At 26.5% G+C, this 17,761-nt stretch overlaps 1 protein-coding gene across 1 annotated transcript in view; it reads left to right on the top strand.

Moving 5' to 3' along the window:
* The first annotated feature begins 1,015 nt into the window (after nucleotides 1–1,015).
* LOC113388282 (zinc finger protein 287-like) overlaps nucleotides 1,016–17,761 on the top strand; it is a 19,116-nt gene continuing 2,370 nt past the window's right edge. Inside the window, exons 1-8 of the mRNA XM_026625678.1 lie at nucleotides 1,016–1,046; nucleotides 1,286–1,495; nucleotides 4,574–4,798; nucleotides 6,826–7,023; nucleotides 8,929–9,159; nucleotides 11,290–11,463; nucleotides 15,057–15,271; nucleotides 17,353–17,549. Of these exons, the coding sequence (XP_026481463.1) occupies nucleotides 1,016–1,046; nucleotides 1,286–1,495; nucleotides 4,574–4,798; nucleotides 6,826–7,023; nucleotides 8,929–9,159; nucleotides 11,290–11,463; nucleotides 15,057–15,271; nucleotides 17,353–17,549 (1,481 nt within the window). The remainder of the gene's footprint in view (nucleotides 1,047–1,285; nucleotides 1,496–4,573; nucleotides 4,799–6,825; nucleotides 7,024–8,928; nucleotides 9,160–11,289; nucleotides 11,464–15,056; nucleotides 15,272–17,352; nucleotides 17,550–17,761) is intronic.

Raw genomic sequence — 17,761 nt, 5'->3', positions numbered from 1 at the left:
GAAGGAATTTTGATAAACTTTTTTTATTATCAAATTGTTAAGGAAAAATTGTAAGGCTTTTAATTTGATAATAAAAATGTGTATCAAAATTTATTGAAAATTGTTCAAGTTATTCAACATTTCATTGACCACATATAAATGGCGCACCCTGTATTTTGTGGTATATGTAACTTGATATTTTTAAATCATAAATAGTATTTGATGTTTTCCTGTACTTATTCATGAAAATTCTAGCAATGATAAATTTGTACCTTAACCATTCTTAATATGAAAGTGGCATTTTGCTTTAAGGAATCTTGCATGAACTTATAAGTATATGATTTAGCATCTTCTTAAATTGCGATGATACAATAGGTTGACCACTTTTTTTAGACCCATATAAATTTCAACAAATTCGTCAAATAGTAGTTTCCAATAATTAAATAAAGGAAAGTAGAAACTGCCTGATGATCTTGCCAAACGAATCAGCATGATCCCTATCTGAAAGCGTTCAAATGATTTGAATTTTTTAAAATTTTGCACGATTATGCTATTTAAAAGAAGCGGCTTGACCGATCATCACGAAGATCTACTAAAAGCGAGTTCTTTTCTAGTTACATAAAAATGGCGTTTAAATTGGTGAAGCCGTTTTGAGAAAACGTCGACAGAAGGTCACATTTTGGCTCTCCAATAAAAATTTAAAAAAATCTTTTTTTTTATTTCACTTTATTTCAGCAATCAGAAATACAAAAAAATTTCTATGAGCTAAATGTACATTTAAATAAGTATGATATTCCAGTGATATATTACTTAGTTTACATAAAATCGAATGGCCATTTGATCGAATCGAGATTTGTTTTACTAGAAAATCATAAAAAACAGATTTTGTGGCAATAATAATAAACAATCTTCTCTTTTGGTAAATTAATAAAATAATTCCCTATAATTTGCAGGAAACATAATAAAAAAAATCTTTTATGTTTAATTGTTAGATTAGATTCTTTTTAACCAAATTATGGATTAATTCATGAGTAATATGACTTTGTATATAGACCAGGATCTTAAAAGTAAGTATTTCTTTTGTATATATTTAGAATTACATGTTGCTCATTTGGGTGTAGTTTATGATCAATTAAGCATAATTGTAAGGCTCACATTTCTCCATTTATTGGGTTGTTGGTTCATCATCATTCCCATGGACGTATATCATAAAATTGTATTTTTAATCATCATTGGTTTTATGCTGAATAAAATTTATGTTTAAACCTAAATGCATGTATCTAACATCCCATATTTTTTGTTTTAGGTGAAGAATCTCTATGTTGTCTAAGTTGTGGTGCTGAATACAGCAATTCCCTGATGCTGCGTTACCATGAATGTGTTGAAGTAAAAATTGAAGGTGATGAGGCCGATGCATTTTCATTTCCATGTCTGAAATGTCCAAAAGTTTACAAGAGCAGAACTTGTTGGTATCGTCATATGAAATATGAATGTGGAGTCGAACCAAGATTTTGCTGTTCGATTTGCAATTATCGATGCAGACGCAAAGATAATCTAAGACAACATATGAAAAATAAGCATGATAAGACCAGGGAGGAAAGAATTTAAAAAAAATAATATCAGGTCATGAGAATTTTATTGTTTTTATAGATGAAGAGATTAATCGTTTATGAATGTGAGTTGATAATTTTGATGAAAAAAATTTTTTAAAGTATATTATGAATGAAGTGTGCATATTTTATCAACACCCCATAAACTTTTTAAATGCTATATTTTATATTTAAATCCAAATGCTCCCATTATGGTCTTAGCTATGAGAATTACTTGTTCTATAACTTTTGCTTGCTATTTTACATCCTAACCTATTATTTTTCATGAAAGAACAACCCAGTGGTCAACCACTCTCCATGTAGACTGTAGACTATATATAATATATTAGATATGTATATCTAATTGTGTTGTCGTATATATGTGTTGCAGCAAAGCCCACAAAAAGCGATTTTCACTTGAGATTATATTTGAGATCCATAACCTCAAATGGAAATCTGATATCCTACTGCTTGATATCGATCAGTATTTTTTCCGGGAGGGCAACCCAATATTCAACCACTCTTCTATATCTAATCTAATAGTGTTGCCGTATATATGTGTTGCAGCAATGCCCACAAAATTCACAAATTATATTTGAGATCCATAGCCTCAAATGGAAGTTTGATATCATACTAGTATTTTTCTCGGGAGGGCAACCCAGCGGTCAACCTTTTCTTTTTTGTGTATATCAGATCCGTATATCTAATAGTGATTTTTATTTGAAATTATCTTAGAGACCCATAACCTCAAATGAAAATTTGATATCATACTGCTTGGTATAAGGCAGGAAGATTTGGGGTCTTCGAAATCTAATTTCTCCTATTAATTAAACATTATTCATTAATAAAAGTTATAAGAGTCTGTCCTTACTAATGTTTTTTTAACAACGCTATTTGAGATCCATAACCCTATTTTTTCCGGGAGGGCAACCCAATGGTCAACCACTCTTCTATTTCTAATCGATAGTGTTGTCATATATATGTGTTGCAGCAATGCCCACAAAAAGCATAAATTATATTTGAGATCCATAATCTCAAATGGAAGTTCGATATCATACTAGTATTTTTCTCGGGAGGGCAACCCAGCGGTCAGCTTTTTCTCTTTTATGTATATCAGATCTGTATATCTAATAGTAATTTTTACTTCAGAATATCTTAGAGATAACCTCAAATGGAAATTTGACATCATACTGCTGGATATCGAGCAGACATATATGGGGTCAATCTCGGGATTAGTGTGCTAACCTACGATGAGCTTTAGCTAATAAATTTAACCTTTTTCCACTCGGATGCCGCGGCAAAATTCATATAAATCTGGGAATTTGCGAGTGGAAAGTGTTCAAATACAAATTATTTTTGCATGTAATGAAGTTTTGTTTTACAATTATGTTTATATTTGAAATCTATAACCTCAAATGCAAATTTGATATCATACTGCTTGATATCGAGTAGGCAGATTTGGGGTCAAGCTTTGGAATAGTTTGTGCTAGCTCACGACGAGTTCTAGCTAATAAATTTAACATAGAAATTATTTTTTAATAATATAATGAAATTTGTATAATGAAGTTTTTCTTGCAAAAAGTTTTAATTAAATGAAACTATAAGCTTTACTTATACAGGTAAATATTACTCTAAACTAGACTGATTTAATAAAAATTGGAAAATGATTAAAATTTTATAGATTTTATTCTGTTGTCAGGTAGACCTTACATTATATAACAAATTTTGTATAAGTGCAACATATATATTAGAGATAATATAATGTTTATTAAATATTATTTAATACAGATAGCGTTGAGAAAACTGCCAAATGTATAAAGTGTACTAATTATATATAATAAATAAATACATTAATTATGAAAATGTCCTAAAAAATGAAAAAATATGATGTTATATGTTTTAAACAAGCTCCTTAATATATTAAATTTCTTAAATAGTTTTAGTTTTATAGAAATATCGATACATTCATCTTTTCAAAATTATATTTTTTTATAATGTATCCAAAATCAAAAACATGTATTTTATACATTTTGAATTTAAAGTTTTTTTGAATATAATTATTTTATAGATTTACTAAAATTGTACTTCAAATTAAAAAAGATTAGAATAAAGAGATATTGTTATTGCTAGATTTTCAAGTGGTTCAATTCAAAATAAAATTAGTTATAGAGTTATATAAGCTAACAATATATAGTAGAATATATTTTTATGTCGACTATTTTTTATATAATTTGTTGTAATATTTCTAGATTCAATAATATATTTTTTTCAATAAGTAGTATTTACAGTTTCAAAATAATTGCTTTTTTATTGCCAACTGTATATACTACAAACTTAGAGTGAAAAATATATAGGCTTACTGTAATTATTTACATCCAATAAATTTAAAAGCTTATTTTCAATATATAAATATTTATATTTTATTACAATATTTTATATATAAATATATATACATACATATTTATGATCATAATTAGATGTCATAAACAATTATTAGAAAATATATTTTTAAAATATTAAATTGGGATGGTAATGATTTTTCCTCATTAGATATGTATGTTAATAATTATGGATCAAATGTTCTTTAAAATCAAATTTAATCATATAAAATATGTACTTGATAATTATGTGAGCAGTAACCAAAACAATAATATATACATTATAAGTACCTTATATAAATATATGAAAGTTGTAATATTTCAATTAATTTGATAATAAAATATGATAAATGTATCAACAATATTTTATTGCAAAGCAAGTTGATGTAGGATTAATAAATTTTATTTTTTTTAAGGAAATATTATCCAAGACTTGGTATAATAGGATGTCATCAGTTGTTCTGAACATCATGGATTTTGGATTGGTTTTTCTCGTTGTGGAAATTTTGTGAAATTAATTTTTATACCAGAAATTTCAAATCCATTGTCCGGCCCAATTTAATCACCTACTAATTCAAGAACTAATTTAATGTATTTTTTTTTTACTAATTTGTTTCTCTTTTCCAGATAACCTGTTCTATCCATTCCAAACAATGAGGATCACCCAGAAAACTCATGAGTGTGATGTTTGTGGAAGAATGTATAAACATAATAAGAATCTAGTTAGACATCGAGACTATGAATGTGGACTTGAACCAAGATTCAAATGTACTTTATGTGATTTTACAAGTTATCGAAAGTATAGTTTACAACGTCATTTGACCAGACATGGAAAACATAGATCCAAACTTGGTAGAAGAATAATACGGGATTAAACTGATCTGCATTAATTATATAAGTTATATATAAATTAACCCTTTCCATTCGCGAATTCCGAGATTTATATGAATTTTTCCGCCGGAGCGGCGGCATCCGAGTGGAAACGGTTAAAACAAATATTTTTGTATGGCGTCGAGCTCTGTGTTTGCAATATTCGAGAACCTCAAAATAAATAACCGGAGATCAAACAACGATTAAATAAATTGTTAAAATACAAGTTTCTTATTAACTACTAGCAAACCGGGCGAACTCCGTTTCACCACCAGATGGTTTCATTTTATATAACATTTCGTTTGGTGCTTAAAAGACCAAGAAAAAAATTACCTGCTGTTGAAATTGAATGAAAATTTGCACAATACACGTGATTGATTTGATGGTTTCCAATTGAAATGTTAGGAAACGAATAACTTGTTTTATTTTTTTACTTTTTTGCACAATTTCACAGTGAACACAATATCGGTTTGTCGCATGAAATTAACTGAGCAGAAAACAATGAGTAGCTGTCAAACAAATGAGTAGCAGTCAAACAAAAAATATTAGTTTGTAGTACATGCTAAGTATCAGAGATGACACTGTATGTGAACAAAGAAAGTGTTTTTCGCTTTTCTGTTGGAATCTTTCTTCAATTTTCTTTGCTATAAACCTCACGGAGTCCGAGACCATTCCAACGAATGCAAAATCGTCGAAATCGGTTCGTGCGTTCTGGAGTTATATCGTCAGGAAGGAAAACTCGACTTAATTTTATAGAATAGATTATCTTGTTCCATGAATTATTCTCAATGTTATGTTATACATTTCCAATTTTTATCTAAAGTTTACTAATGTTAATGTTAAAATTTATAATTGATTTGAAAATATACTACCTCAAAAATATCATGTAATATTTTCATTTCAAACATTATATTATTTATTTGTTATAAAATATGAAACCCTAATCTCCAATTTTGTATAAAATTTAAATGGGTTATTGGTATAATAAAAAGAAGTACTATTCTCAAATAATTTATAATATTGATGAACACGTAGTTTTATTTATGTTTTACAATAAATATTATATAAATATTAAGTCATATTTTAATTTGAACTAAATAGTGTCTGTGAATGGAGACGCCGTATAAAAGTAAGCAATAATTAAAATATAAATGATTTTTTTAATATTAATTTAAAATTGTAATTTTCAGGTACTTTGCAGTGCATTTTTGCTTAAATATTTTGATGCTTCTTTGTAGCTCTATGGTAAGAGCTTTGGCCTTGCAACCACATGGTTATCGGTTTGATTGATACCCACCTAAGCCCGGCTGACATCAAGCAGTATTGATATACGTTTTTATTTGAAAATATAGTTTTAAAATATATATAAGTGAGAACAGCCCTTCTTAAAATGTTGCACCAAATTATAGATGCAACTGTTTAGGTAGCCTTCTAAAGAGAGAAGTTTCTTCATAACGAGTCATAGAATTTCTGGGAAAATTAATAATATGGAACACGTCAATATTATTATAAAATACTGTATTTATTATAATTTTTCAATTAGTTTTTATACTATTATTTTATAATTTTTGATATGATTCGCATATGTTGTTTAATAAATATTACTAATTGTAGACAAATTATTTATGGTCCTTATGTGGATGCACCAAGAGAATATCTTGTATGAAAGTTTGCATACATAGAAGTCAGTATCAATTTTTTAACTCTTTTTTGACTAATTATTAGCATAATTGTTTAATATTAATTTAGTTAATATCAATGATTATGTAATTCATATCATATGTGATTCAGGTTTTCATCAACAATCATTTTTACTTTTCGAAACTGAGGACATTGAAAATCATAATTTATCGGCATTTTCCACAAATTCTCATGTAACATTTTAACGATACTAATTTTTTTTGCTGGTTTACACTTTAATACTAATATGCCAAAATGTATCACATTAAAATTGCATGAATTTTAAAAAAACAATTTTTTTTTACTAACGAAACAATTTATGGTTTCAGATTGGAACTACCAAGAATTCATGGACAACCATTCTGCATTGGGTCTTAAATCTGATATCATTTTTTCTGCCGATAGTAGAAATTCATTAGATCAGCAAGGAGTTTACCGATGTCATAGATGTTCTAGGACTTATAAATATCAACAAACTTTAGTCAGACATTTGAAATACGAATGTGGAAAAGCTCCTCAGTTTTCGTGCATGATATGTTCAAGACATTTCAGGAGAAATGATTATTTAGACAAGCATTTGTTTAGGAAACATAAAATAGTGCAGAACAAATCGGTTAAGTTTTAGTTTAACTTGGGTGTATTTAAAAAAAACTTTTTGGCAAAGGGACAAGAAAACGACGACAGTGAACTTAGGCTATGACAATAAGCAATTCAAATTGTCTGTTGGAAGAAACTTTTTAACTAAACCAATGTTGAAAATAAATTTAATATAATAGTTTAATGAAATCATATGTATATATAATATTTAGTTTCTTCCTCATTATTTTTACAATATAGGATTTATTTTTAATATTAAATATATTTCTCCACAACCATTTTTATGCGAATGATATTAACGTGGATTAAAAAATTTAGTCCATATTGGTTCTTTTCATACCAAACTAATTATAAGTTTATTCTATGTAAGTCTAATATTATGGGATGATATATATATTAAGAGATATATATATATATATATATATATATATATATATTTGAAGTATTTTGCAGCCCAATCGTCGAATTAAAAGAAGAATAAAATAGATTTTTTTGATTCCATTAAACGTTTCGACACTTGATGTGTGTCATCATTCAGTAATTAAACCAGGAAAAACAACAAAAGAATTAATTATGATGTAAAATCACTCACTCCATCACTACACTTGCTCTGTAACCTTGATCAGTGCTCACAATGCACCGCTATTAATAACATAAAATATAGGAGGGCAATATGTGCACATTAAGTGTCAAAACGTTTAATATAATAAAAACAATTCTATTTTAATCTTTTTTTAATTCGACGATTGGTCTGCAAAATACTTCAAATATGTATCAACGTCGACAAAACTATCATCAATTTATAATGACAGAAATTATTGGGTAAAATAATGTAAGATTTAAATAATATGGCATTGCTTTAGATTGTTTAGGTCTTTTATAAAACTGTATAAATTTTATATCATGTTCGTTTATTTACAAAAGACACAGAATATATAAAAAACATCAAAATATTATAAGCCTGCGAAAAATTATTTGCTAATATGATTTTGTTATTTTATATTGTAGGAACTACTTATGTAAATAATCAGATTTTTATAATTATATTACATTTTAATATTTTTTTAACCTTTTTGCTGCGGCGTTATTTTTCGCGTCACTGCTATACGAGCCAGCAACCCGCACACGTTTTTGATAATTTTTAAAGAACTAAAAATCACAATAACAAATTAGAATTATTGATAATTGTGAAGTATACCGGATATAGAATGTCGTCTATAGACGACACTCGCACACATAAGTAGTGGATGACGCCTGTAGGTGACGCTCATAGCGAAAGGGTTAAAGTGTTAAAAAATTATTTTTTGAAATATATTTGGAATAAATGTATAATGGAATATAAGCAAATTCATGCAAAAATATAGTTTTTATTTAAATTATTATAAAATAAAATGAAATTAATAATATGTCTTCATATATTGTAATTTTTCTTTAAGTTTTATATTTAGGCAAAAAATAAAGTTTACTGTTTTAAAATATTTTGAACATTCACGAAAATCTTACAATAGTTATATGGGTAGTTGAAAAAATGTTATTTACTATCTGATCAACATCGATTTTAATTTGAAGCTTCCAAGTAAATTTGCAACAAATACAACTGCATAATTGAATAATTTAAATTTTTTATATTATATATTAGACGTCAACTACATGAGATCTTGGCATAAAAATATCACCATTTTAACTAACAGATAAAAGTATTTTATAAAAAAAATACAAGCGATATATTTTATTTATATTTTGTGAAATATACTTACATAATATTTTATACATTTATTAATTAATTTTGGGTCTATTTACCATTAACTGACCAATTAAAATATTTTATGTTTCAGATACTACCACGAATTGGTACTCTTCACCATCCACTACACTTTGTACTAAATGCAACCAATTCTTTTTGAATTCATATGAAAAGAATCATCATATTTGCAAGGTAACACAATTATCAGAAAAATTGGAAGATATAGTTTTTTCTTGTCCAAAATGCGGAAAAACTTACAAATCTCGCAGTTGTGTCTATCGTCATATGAAATATGAATGTGGAAAATTGCCCGCTTTCAAATGTGATTTATGTGACTACATGACATACCATAAAGGAAATATGCAACAGCATATTAAAAGAAAACATTCATGAAGAAAAAATTGAAATTATGTGATTTTAAGAAAATAAAACTTAATTGTGTGATTTTTGTTTTTATTTATTTGACGACATATGCTAGTCTCTGCTGATCCAAATTTTTGTGAATCTCTGAAGCAATAAAATTGATTTGCTATTTTTAACCTAACTTACTTTAATGTTGTAAGATATTATTTTGGTTTATATTATTATTTATAAATATAATTTTATATCAGAATAAACATATCTAAGAGAATGAATATTTAGTAATGTAAAAATTTATCGACTGAAATTGTTACCTAAAATTAAATACTGTAGGCAAAGTTAGAAAATGATAAAATATCGTGTGTCTTAAAATTCAAAAATTATTTTGTTTTATTTATAATATATATATATATATATATATATATATATATATATTTATTGGGGTGGTCCTTAGTATGGACATTTTTGAATTGTCTTGCCCCTAAGAGCTCAAATGGTTCCAAATTGATAAAAAACAATTCTCTCAAAGTTTTAGCTCTTAATATTGTTTTTTAGATAGTGCGCAATTCAATCAAAGTTTTATAAGCATGAAAAATTTTTCAAAAATTTTAAAAATGTTTTTAGATATAATTTAGTGAACAAATGAATGAGTTTTTATTTTGCCGCTAAGTTATACCTAATATTTTTTTATTTTCAAAATTTTTTTAATACTATTTCCATACAAAGTTTGATTGAATTGCTATCTAAAAGTTAATATTAAGAGCTAAAACTTTCAGAGAATTATTTTTTATCAGTATGGAACCATTTGAGCCCTTGCGAACAAGAAAATTAGAAATTGTCTATATTAAGGACCACCCTATTATATATATATATATATATATATATATATATATATATATAAGTGATGAAGTTATTAATTCTAGAAAAACTCTTGCTAGTTAACTGTACTTAAAATCATGACAATATTTACTTTAGGCTCTTTGAATTTATAAAGGTTTACAATGTGAATTTTAGAGTTATTGTTGTTAATAATGTAATAATGTTTATTTTGGACTTAATAAAATGTAAAAGGTTTGTAAATAATTAATAAAATGCAAAGGGATTACAAAAGTCCATTTATCCATTTGTAATTTAGAATGTGACCATTAAATTCAACTGTTGATTTTAGACCTTAAAAGCTTTTATAAACTGTAAAAATATATAAATATTTGTATTCGTATATACATTGTATATAAATATTAGGGCGGGTCAAGTTGTATGCTGTCGAAAAAATACACAGGGTCTTATTGCGAGTATGTCTATATGGGTTATTTCAAGAAACTTTTCCGAAGAAACCATAGCTCGGGAGTGAATTTCGAGGCAACAAATTTTCCAATAAAGTTCCTTCTTCATATGTTGAAATATCATCTGGGAATTTGCTGAATCTTCGCATGATTATAGAATTGATAGGCCTATAATATTTTTGGAGGCTTGTTTTGACTATTAACTCTGTAATTACACATTATTCAAATAAATTCCCAGTCCAGTACATGTGAGACCTTTGTAAAAGCAGTATTGAATATAGATTTTCAGACTTTTGTAAGGTAGCATTTAAAATAAATATATGAAGGAAAAATTATTTTAAAAATTCGCTGGCTCCAAATTCACTTCCATGCTAAGATTTCTTCGTCAATATTTCTTGAAATATATTTTAAAATCAGAATTATGATGTGCCCTAATAATAAAATAATTTCCCGCTCTAAAATATAGTTTGGTGTCTGGTTGTATCGTTATGAAGTTATTGGTTTAAGTAATCCAAATTTATGAATTTTAATTAAAAATGTAACATAAAATTTATTTTTGGCATCCGTATTAGATAAGACAATAAATATAGTATTTGTACATGAAGAAAATTATTAAAATAAAATTACCCCTAGAACAAGTTTTGCGTTGTACCCTGATGGGTAAAAAATTTTTCCCGCCCTAATTTATATGTAGTTTTGATCGTGTTCATTATTGTCATTATATAATTAAGTAAAGTTTATTCATTATATTAATGAGTTGATAGAAACATCACATTTATTTTTTACTAATCAATTATTTTTCACTTCAGGCGACCTCGGATTTTCTATAGATTATAATTATGGATTTGATGTAACAAATCAGCAAGATGGTCACCCTTATAGATGTCACTTATGTGGAAAATGTTACATGCACAAAGGAAATATGCGACGTCACATGCGATTCGAATGTGGAAAACCGCCTCATTTGAAATGCGATCACTGCAGTTATAGGACGCACCACAAACATCATCTGATTAGACACAGGAAAAACTCTTGTCCCAAAAAATAAAATTCCTGCCATAAAAAATAAATTTGGTGAAAGTAAAATGTTGGATTAAAAGCAAAAAACAGCGCCTAAATATAGAAACAAGTCATCCAAATTCACTAGCAAACTTCTTACTAATAGAAAACTATCGTCGTTGACTGAAGAGAAAATCGCCACTTGATTAAAGTCATCAATTTTCCTGATGAATTTTGAAGAAACGTAATTATTATTTATAAGAAATTATTCATAAGAAAATAGTTAAGTAATTATTATTATTATTAATAATTTATTGTGTACATTTAGATTACTAAGTATGCAAATTTACTTAGGCGTCCTAGCTAGAGAAAATTTCCATAAATAAATTGCAAAATTGTGTATTTAATTAGTTTATAAAAATTTTCACTCCTCAAATTATTTTTAAATTCGAACTGGTTGAACTCTCAAATATTGTAAATTTAGATCATAGCAATCTTTATGTATTTCTGATTGCTAAATAAATGTTTAAAAAAAATTAACTGGTGAATAGTGACAAATATTTAGTGTTCTAGAAGCACCAAACCAAATGTAAAGTGTTAATATTTATTTTTTTCTTGTATAAATATAATTTTTATATATGTTTCGTGTTGAAACAAAGTATATCGATATTTGTATAAAAAATGTAGTTTTAAATTGTATTGCATTTCATTATAAATTTGACCGAGGTCAAATGGAAAAGAATAAGTATTTGGTAATAGTAATTTATATAATATAAATTAAGTAATCAAGTAAATCACTTTGAAAACTTCGTTAACAAATATATTACTTTTAAAATCATTCTATAAATATTTATTTGATAATGTTATTGTGTATACTATATCTGTATATATTTTGTAGTTGTTTATAAGTTCAAATTAGAAAATAAAGTCTTAATTAAGAAGCTGAAATAATTTATCAACATTTTTAATTTATAATATACTTTTATTTATATAATTATATCATTTATGTTAGTCTTATAATAAAGTTCATTTACTATTTTAAAGATCCATCTACTATTCTGAAAAAAATTGAGAATATAACTTTAAATGTAGACTATACCGAATTATTTAAACACACTAGAATCTTTATAGGCGATTTACTTCTAACTACTAGACTACAAATAAGCTTAGAAGATTTAAGACAGCGACATATAGGAATTGACAGGCATTACTAGCTTTTTACTAATATAATTCTTGAACTAATTTATGTTTAAATCATGAGAATGTAAATGAAATCTGAAATGGTAAGAAAAAATATCATATAGATTTCTAACAGCTTGAGTCTTATATCTTACCTGCACAAGTAGGCATTAATTTAACATGATTTTTTGCACCCATCGTCAAATCATTAATATATATTATATTTTACTAACTATGAACATTTTTCATTTCAGGTCCTTCCCAGCGATGGTTTACCTCTTTACAAACGAATCCTGGCACATACTGCGACAAATGTTTGACTTTTCTTCCAAATCCTGAAGAATTTTCTAAACATATTTGTCAAATTACTATAAGAACTGATGACGTTAATAGAAAGTTATATATTTGTATGCAATGCAACAAATCTTACAAAACACGTAGTTGTTTGTTTAGACACAAGAAATATGAATGCGGAAAATTGCCAACTAATAAATGTGATTATTGCGATCATTGGACTTATCATAGGAGTAATATGGTGGTACATATGAAAAGGATGCATGAGAGGGAGAATTTGAATAAAAATTTGGCTCAGAATACACAAAATTGAAATTTATAATTATTTCTAATTCTAGTTTCTAATTGTTTATTCTACGAAACCAATTAATCATACAAATTAAATAGCTTTGATAGTTCACTTTTTGGGTACAAGCTTTTGGGATTTTCTCTTCTTTATTATCATGAAATAGAGAAAATTATACAATAGCTTTTATAAACTCATCTAATGTTTATTGGAGAAATCAATCCTCCTTGAAACATCACACTTTCGATATTTATATGATCCAACTGCAACCTATGTTATATCGGAGCTTATGGTGATTAATTGCAATTACATATTTTATCATTGACGTGCAACTCTCTATTTATTTATATATAAAAGATTATGTTTTTTATTTAAATGCATAATAAAAAATAATGTTAATTGAGCTCAATATGACCTGGACTAAATTTTCATGGAGATGAAATTAGGCGAAGATCTCTCCAAATCATTGTTATTTAATTTGATATATATTTTATTTTATAAAAATGAAAGGCTATAAATGACATTATAATGAGAAAAAAAATTGTGATGACTATATAAATACAATTAAATTTTTGTATATCGTAAAAAGTAAAGTTCTAAAACAAAAACATCACTTTCATTCAGAATAATTTATAACTAATTTTTTGTGTAATTGTCACTATAGAGAGACTCATTGCAGTACTTACTTGATTGTACAAAAGTATATATATTTTTAACATTTGATTGTAAGTAATATATTATGTAGATAGTATTTTGAATAAAGTATATGTTATAATGATTTATTTTTAACCTAAATATAAATATTTAATGTATTTTTATATATATATATATATATATATATATATATATATATATAAATTAATTAATTTTAGAAATATGAGCAAACAGCACTCTTTTATTTGCATTAATTTATTAAACAATATTAATTTTACAAACGTTTTTGAGACTAGATTTGTCTTATCATCAGTGTGTTATAATTTAAAATCTAAAATATGGAAATCTGAAATAGCATTATGTGTTATCCGTTACAAGTCGTTGCTTCTACTGCAATGCCAACGATCGTCGGAGCCTGAATTTTCTATCCAAGGTCAACTAGGTGAGTCATAAAATATCAAATAGGGATGAGAAGGAATAGGGCCCAGTTGAAAAATAGATGTCGCTAGGAGAAAAAATATTTTTTGATAGGAAACGGTTTGTTTAAAATAATTGTAAATCGTTGTTAGTGTGTGAATTATTATTATTGTTATTATTATTTTATTTATTTATTTATTTATTATCGTATTATAATAAATTAGTGCAAATAAAAGAGTGATGTTTGTTCATATTTTTAAATGAACATCTAACCACTGAAAATATCGACTTATTATTGCTAATATTGAAAAGAAAAACGTGTAAGGATTCGTGGGAACATTCGAAAGGTTCTGGTTCAAAATCAATAAATTCAGATCAGTGTAATTTAAAAAATTATATTACTTAACATTATTTTGAAATTGATATGGAGACCGTTGTATTTTTTTAGATATAGTACATATCACATTCAATTTATTCAAAACCATAAAACACAATTACAGATTATAAGAAAATAGAGAAAAATTATTTTCTTCTAAACATAGGCTATTTTTTTTGTGACTTTTTATATAATTTGCCGTTTAGTTAAATTATTTATTAGATACTCTAGAATGTAGAGAATTGTAGTATAAAAAATATCAATTTATATGATTTTTGATAAAACAGCAAATTCTTTATATGATTAGTACCCTAATACTTTACACTAATGCCTAATTAATGGAACAATTTACTTATTTTTCTTTGTTTTAGGAAATATGGAATACATGTTACCAAACTTCAGAAATGAATATTATCCGAACCGGCAAGAAGAATGTCCCTTCAAGTGCGGAATTTGCGGAAAATTTTATAAATACAAAAGCAATATGCAACGTCATATGAGATTTGAATGTGGAAAACAACCTCAATTAAAATGTGATCGTTGCCCTTACCGAACTTATTACAAACATCATCTGAATAGCCATTCGGTGACCAGGCATCCTTAAAAAATATGTTAAAACAAATCTTAAAAATATTAAAATATAATTTAATTTATGTATATGAAATGTAAAATGAAATGTCGTTTTCGCGTGTGATGTAATTTAAAAATGTAAGAAAATAATTGGATGTTCTTGCTTATTGGAAAAGAGCAAATTAGTACATGAATATGTTGGTAAAGGTCTCTTGAATTTTAGATTTAAGATTATTATATATGTACTTATAATGAACCAAAGAGTAGAGTCGTATTTAGTATAGTCGAAGGTATTTATTATCTTGTACAATAATAGAATTTTTTTTCTATTTACCAAACGATTTTTTTACTCTATATTCTTTCGATATATGTTGTAAAAATGAATGTATATTGATTTTATAAATAATTGCCATGAAATGCAAAGCATGAACTGAAATTTCCGTACAAATACTTAATAAACGTAATACTTTAGTTTTATATTGTGATTTGCCTACTCTGCCAAGCATTTAATAGTATAATTTGTCATATTATAGTGTTTTAATTGTGTGACTTAATTTTAACAAACTCTGTTTATGTAATTTGTGTGAGAGAACAAACAGTTTGAACTAGTATCCTTTCAGATATTAGAAATAAAACTAAGTTAATATTTTTTTTTTTAATAAACTTCCAAACCTTTCGAGTCATACATTGACACTGATTAAAAGTATCAATCGACTAAAAATGATATAATAAATATTATTGTGAATATTAATTTATTTATTACAGCATTTTTGTTGTTTTATCCACTGAAGATAGGTCAAATTATGATTCGAAACGTATGGTAGCCTATTAATTTTTTTATCATAATTTAGTTTTCCTTCTAATATCTGGATAGAGCACTTTTGTTCTCTATATATATCTTACATCATCTGGAAAAAGAAATTATATATATATATATATATATATATATATATGTTTAATTTGAGTTTAATATTCGGGCGTAACATCAATAAAAATATTATTTTTATTTTTATTGATGTTACGCCCGAATATTAAACTCAAATTAAACATATATATCAACATCAAATTCAAGAATATTCAAAAATATATATATATATATATATATATATATGTGTGTGTGTGTGCTCTAATTTAAATGTGTCATTGATATAAATTAATTTTTGTATTATATCAATTTCACTCAAAATACTATAAAACTCAATAGTAATAAGTCTTGTATTTATTATAAATATTAGCCTTGTTTAAATATAGTGCTAGAAACTATTGTATTTATTAATACTTAACCCTTACGTTACGAGTGTTGTTCATGGACGACATGCAACATGTTGGTCTTTGCTTCAAGAATCATCATTCATTTTACTACCAGTGTCGTTCATAGACGACATACAGCGTGTCGGTCTTTGCTTCAAGAATCATCACTATGAGTCGACGACATTCACACTACTACCTGTGTCCTCCATAGACGGCATGCAGCGTGTCGGTCTTTCCTCGAAAATTTATCACTATGAGTCGTTTATGGACGACATGCATGTCGCTCTTTGCTCGAAAATTGATTGCTATGAGTCGTCCATGGACGACATTCACTCTACTGCTTGAATCGCCCATAGACGACATGCAGCATGTCGGTTTTTGCTTCAAGATTTCTCAGTATGAATTAAACAATTGGTAATTCTAATTTTTCTAATATTTTTATTGATAATGATAAGAATATCTTAAAATATATATTTGTTGAACACGTTGTTCCGTATAGCAGCGACACTCCTGTGGAAAACACGAAAGGGTTAAATTATTATTAAAAAATTGTATGTGAATCATAACAAACAAATGAAGTGAATTATAACATATTTATTAAGAAAGTTATATATTTAACTTATAAATTGTAAAAACATGATATGAAAATTAATTAAAAATTTCCATAGAAAATTTACTCGAATTTTATTGAGTTAATTTTACTTATTGCTTATGGACGTGTGGAACATTAGAATAAATTTAAAATATTTCAGGAGGTTTTAAGTTGCATTTAGCATGTGCAAAAACTACAGTCAATATCAATATGTAAAATCATTTTTAACTAATTTCATTTTTTTCTCTTTTCAGATCAATTTCTACTCGGATTACCTCTATCTCCGCAATCTGCAAATAGGAGGACCCAAGTTGACCCTTTACAGACCTCCAACGCATTGTTATATCAATGTCCCCAGTGTTTTAGAAATTATAAGCATTATCCGAGTTGGTATCGACATCGAAAATACGAATGCGGAAAAGAAAAATTGTTTAAGTGTTCTCAATGTCCTGTTAGTTTTCACCAAAAGTCTAATTTGAAGACGCATATGACCATACATTATCGATAAGGAATAAAGGATGGATGAAAGATACTATGATTATGGTTGCTGTTTCAGATTTTATCAAAGTGTACTGTTTTTTATACTATTATGTAAAGTTGAAAATTGAAAAAATTGATGGTTTATTATTTATTTAAAGACTTATTTTAATACAGATACACAAA

This window comes from Ctenocephalides felis, unplaced genomic scaffold, assembly GCF_003426905.1.
Source record: "Ctenocephalides felis isolate EL2017-DRISC unplaced genomic scaffold, ASM342690v1 CF-g0.4_SCAFFOLD_03572, whole genome shotgun sequence".
NCBI classification, from domain to species: Eukaryota; Metazoa; Arthropoda; class Insecta; order Siphonaptera; family Pulicidae; genus Ctenocephalides; species Ctenocephalides felis.
Note: the sequence above shows the minus strand (reverse complement) of the source record. Positions and strands in the feature narration are given on the sequence as shown.